This window comes from Cyprinodon variegatus, unplaced genomic scaffold (assembly GCF_000732505.1).
Source record: "Cyprinodon variegatus isolate N-32 unplaced genomic scaffold, C_variegatus-1.0 Scaffold989, whole genome shotgun sequence".
Taxonomy (NCBI): Eukaryota; Metazoa; Chordata; class Actinopteri; order Cyprinodontiformes; family Cyprinodontidae; genus Cyprinodon; species Cyprinodon variegatus.
The window spans coordinates 249,614-253,558 of NW_015151442.1; the positions used below are offsets into that span (position 1 = coordinate 249,614).

Here is a 3,945-nt window from a genome sequence, read left to right on the forward strand (position 1 = left end):
GTTATGGTGATGAAATTAATCAGCATGCTGTATTTTTTTATAGATATTTTTTTCTATTAAAAGAAATTAAGATGAAAAACACAGAAACCCTAAAAATAAAACCTTTTTTTTCCTGAAAGAAATACATTTTATAAAAAAAAAAACTTAAAACCTTGAAGGTTTCCGAAGCAAAATTGGGGAAAAACCGGTTTTTTTTTTACCTCTCTCCATCCAAACTGCACAGTTTATACGTTAAAAAACAGCATCACTCCGATCACAGTCATAATGAATCTCACTACATTCAAAACTTCATTACTTTGGTAAAATATTTGTGTGCTTACTGTAATGTTACCATTTAAAAAATCTGGACAGATTTATAAAAAAGTCTTAACATAAATCGATCTTATATTGCAGCTGATTTCACTGTGAAAACTTTATTCTATGGGAAAAAAATAATGACCAGATTTCCCTGATGTTGAACAGTTAGTAAGCCCAAACAAAGCATTAATAATTCATTTAAATAGCATTTATTTTATACATCACAGGCTGCTGGTGAAGATTCTCAGCCATCAGGTCATAGTCATTCCACAAAAGTAAAAAACAAAAAAAACAATCCGTCTATGTTAAGTAAGAAAAAACAAGTTTGATGCTGTGGCTGAAAAAAATGTCCTTATTTGTCAAAACGATGCTAAAGTATAACTTCACATGATGCTCCACATTCCTCATTTTAGGGAAGAAATTGCTTCTTGTAAGAGTCGTCATAAAATACAACTTTATTCTCATAATTTTAGGACTTTATTCTCGTAATTTTATGATTTCATTATTTTTTTTTATATGTTGTTTTTTAGCCCTATATATGTAATCCACTCAAAGGCATCTCTCTAAATATCTATAGATATAAATATCAGTGTATCATAGTTCTATTGTGTTCTCAACAATAGAAAAGCATTCAATAAATATGTGTTTGATCTCATTTTGGGAAAATAACAGTAGGTCCACACTGCAAAAAATCTAAATCTAGATAAGTCATTTTTTCTTAAAATAAGTGCATTTGTTCTTGAATTGAGGAGGTAAAAGAGACATTTTGCTAATGGAACAAGACAATTAACACTTCAAATATGAAAACACAATTGCATTGTCTTATTTCAAGTGCATATTATCTAATTATCTTGTTTTAAGAGTAAAATTACTCATTCCATTGGTAAACTATCTCATTAACCTGCTCAAATTAAGAGTGAATACACTTAATTTAAGAAATGTTTACTTATTTCTAGATTGCTGATGAAGGTTCTCAGTCATCCAGGTCATAGTCATTCCGTAAAAATAAAAAATTCAAAAAAAATATCCACTGGACTTGGTTTTCAAGATTTGAAGACGTTTCGCCGATTTGAAGACGTGGCGAAACGTCTTCAAATCTTGAAAACCAAGTCCAGTGGATATTTTTTTTTTTTTTTTTTTAATTTTTACGGTATTTCTAGATTGTTTTTGCAGTGCATCAGCCCCCACCCTTAGAGCGCCCCCACCAGTTTTCATTACAAAGTTACACCCTTGTATGGTAGAATGTGGAAAGGAATAAATGTTGAATATGATTTTTTTTTTAAATATATTAAACAAAATGTTGACAAATATGCTAAATTATTGGTGTTGAATTACTATAAACTATTTTATACTTTCGGAATAATTGGTTCAAAGGGGTGGAAATCGGTTTCATTATTTCACAATATATTAATGTTGTTAATTTCCAAATGTAATAGATGAGCTTCTGTTTCTTTTGAGATTTTTCACCTATATGACTGGAAGGCTATGGTGACCATCATGGATCAGCTAAACTGGCTCTTAGAGTGAAATCCAGTGAAGTTCCATAGTAGAGATTATCCCTTTCAAATGGAGAATCACACAGTGTGACAAAACCTGACAAAGAGCCTCTTAAGACCTGATTTAAAGATTAAAATTATAGATTCCAAACCGCAGCAGCTGATGCAGAATAAGGAGTGCATTGAAGGCAAACAGGCAGCTTATAATTTATTAAACGTCCAGCATTTTCTAAATCGGATGCGTTTCAGTCGTAGACCTGCTGTCCAAAGGTTGCTAAAAAAATGGCGGACGGCTCCGTGTTTCCCGCCCTGTGGAGCTGCCTGCTCAGCGTGTTTCACCCAGAGGTCAGCCTCGTCCCTGTAACGCCACCTCCTCCCGTGCCTGCGGAGGAGCCTCTTCCTTCAGCAGCCGCTGTTGCGTCGCATGAAGGCGTGGCCCCTGACCGGATAGAACATCTCGTTGAAGCAGAGGGGTCCCACGGTGATCTCGCTGGGGCCCAGCATCTTGAACCCTGACTTCTGGTAGAAAGGAACCAGGAAGTCCTCACACATGAGGACGGCGCGCCGCACGTAGGGCAGGCAGCGGAGGTACTGCAGATAGCGCCACATCAGGATGGAGCCTTTGCCCTGCTGCCTGAAGGTCCGGTGGACGGCCAGGACGTGGATGTGGACCGTGGTTCCATGAGGTTTATGGAGCGTCAGGGCATCCTGGAGGAAAGAGCAACAGAAGAGCTGCAGGATTAGAACCCATCCATAGCCGTTATAGCAAAGATTTAAAGTTAAAAACATCTCAGATAGGAACCTTTAAGGTTCTTCTCACAGTCCCCCTTTCTTCCCTTCTATTTAACTATATTTCTGACTGTTTTTATGAAAATAAACATCGTCAGCTCTGTTTCCAGTCTTTTCCTTTGTAGCAACATCTCTAAACCAGTCATTGCTTCCCTACCATCATCATCGCTGTGATCTCCATCTACTGCAGGGGTCTGCAACATGCCGATCCAGAACCACAAGCGACTCTTTATCCGAGCTAAAAATTGTAAAGAACCAAGTAATGTTTTTAAATTTAGTACAACAAAGACCAGTTTTAGAAGCTTTAGCAATTTTTGAAAGAATAGTTGCTTTGAATTTCTGCAGCAAAATAACGTAAAACAAACATAACTTCTAAGCTAATTTTTGGTTCTTTTAATATTATTGTCTCCAGATACCAACATCTGGAAAATTCACATCCTCTTTAGAGCAAATTGCAAACGAAATGTTGGTCCTTTTGGTTATAATAAGCATCATCTACTGATAACTGTCGATTCATTCATATTTTCTAACATTTCATTTTTATCCACAGGAAAATGTATTTAAATGAATGAAGCGCTTTTCCCTGTTCTTCCTGTGAGATGATGTCACTACAACGTGAGGTGTATTTATTCCAAGGCTTTATCAATCCGTACCTGTCCAGGTAGAAACCTTTGAGTGAACTGCCAGGAAGCCACTCCTCCCTGCTGCTCCTCTCTGTGGCTGATAAGAAACCAGGTGGACTCCATCTTCCTAGCCATGCAGGTACAGTACCGCCTGTTTTTCAGTGTAGTCCTGTTTCTTTGACTGACTGGATGGACTGTTTCTTCCTGTTCAAAGGGAGTTTTTCCTCTCCACTGTCGCTACAAGCATGCTTAGTGTGATTGATCGCCTTCAAGTCAATGAGTCGATGCAATCAGCTGGTTTTCCTCAGATAGAAAACTTTGAATCAATCTGACTGGATGATCTGGTGAACTGGAAAGTGACCTGAGATGACATGATGTGAATTGGAGCTATAGAAATAAACTGAATTGAATTGTAATTTCTGCAGCTCTAATTGGCTTTTATTCATGACTGGAATGGCTCTTTGGGTTTTAAAGGTTGCAGACCCCTGATCTACTTCATCCTGATTACTTCATGTAACATGATAAGGCTCAGGTCCAGGCTCTGGCTTAGTCCATCTCTTTACATGAAATTATAATGGCTTCTATGCACCACTTCACTACTTCCTGAAGGCAGATCTTGTGTTTCCTGTCTTTTTCTACTGGATTAACTGATTAATCCAGGTGTGCCTGACCTCAGTAACCGTGTCTAGAAACACCTGGATTAATCAGTTCATCCAGTGAGGAAAGACAGGAAACACAAG

The 3,945-nt window shown here is 37.5% G+C and overlaps 1 protein-coding gene across 1 annotated transcript in view; it reads right to left on the bottom strand.

Annotated features, from left to right (window-relative positions):
• Window positions 1-2,035: 2,035 nt before the first annotated feature.
• The window catches only part of aanat (aralkylamine N-acetyltransferase), a 7,413-nt gene continuing 5,503 nt past the window's right edge, over window positions 2,036-3,945 (bottom strand). Inside the window, exon 3 of the mRNA XM_015399121.1 lies at window positions 2,036-2,501. Within this exon, the coding sequence (XP_015254607.1) occupies window positions 2,196-2,501 (306 nt within the window). The 3' untranslated portion in view covers window positions 2,036-2,195. The remainder of the gene's footprint in view (window positions 2,502-3,945) is intronic.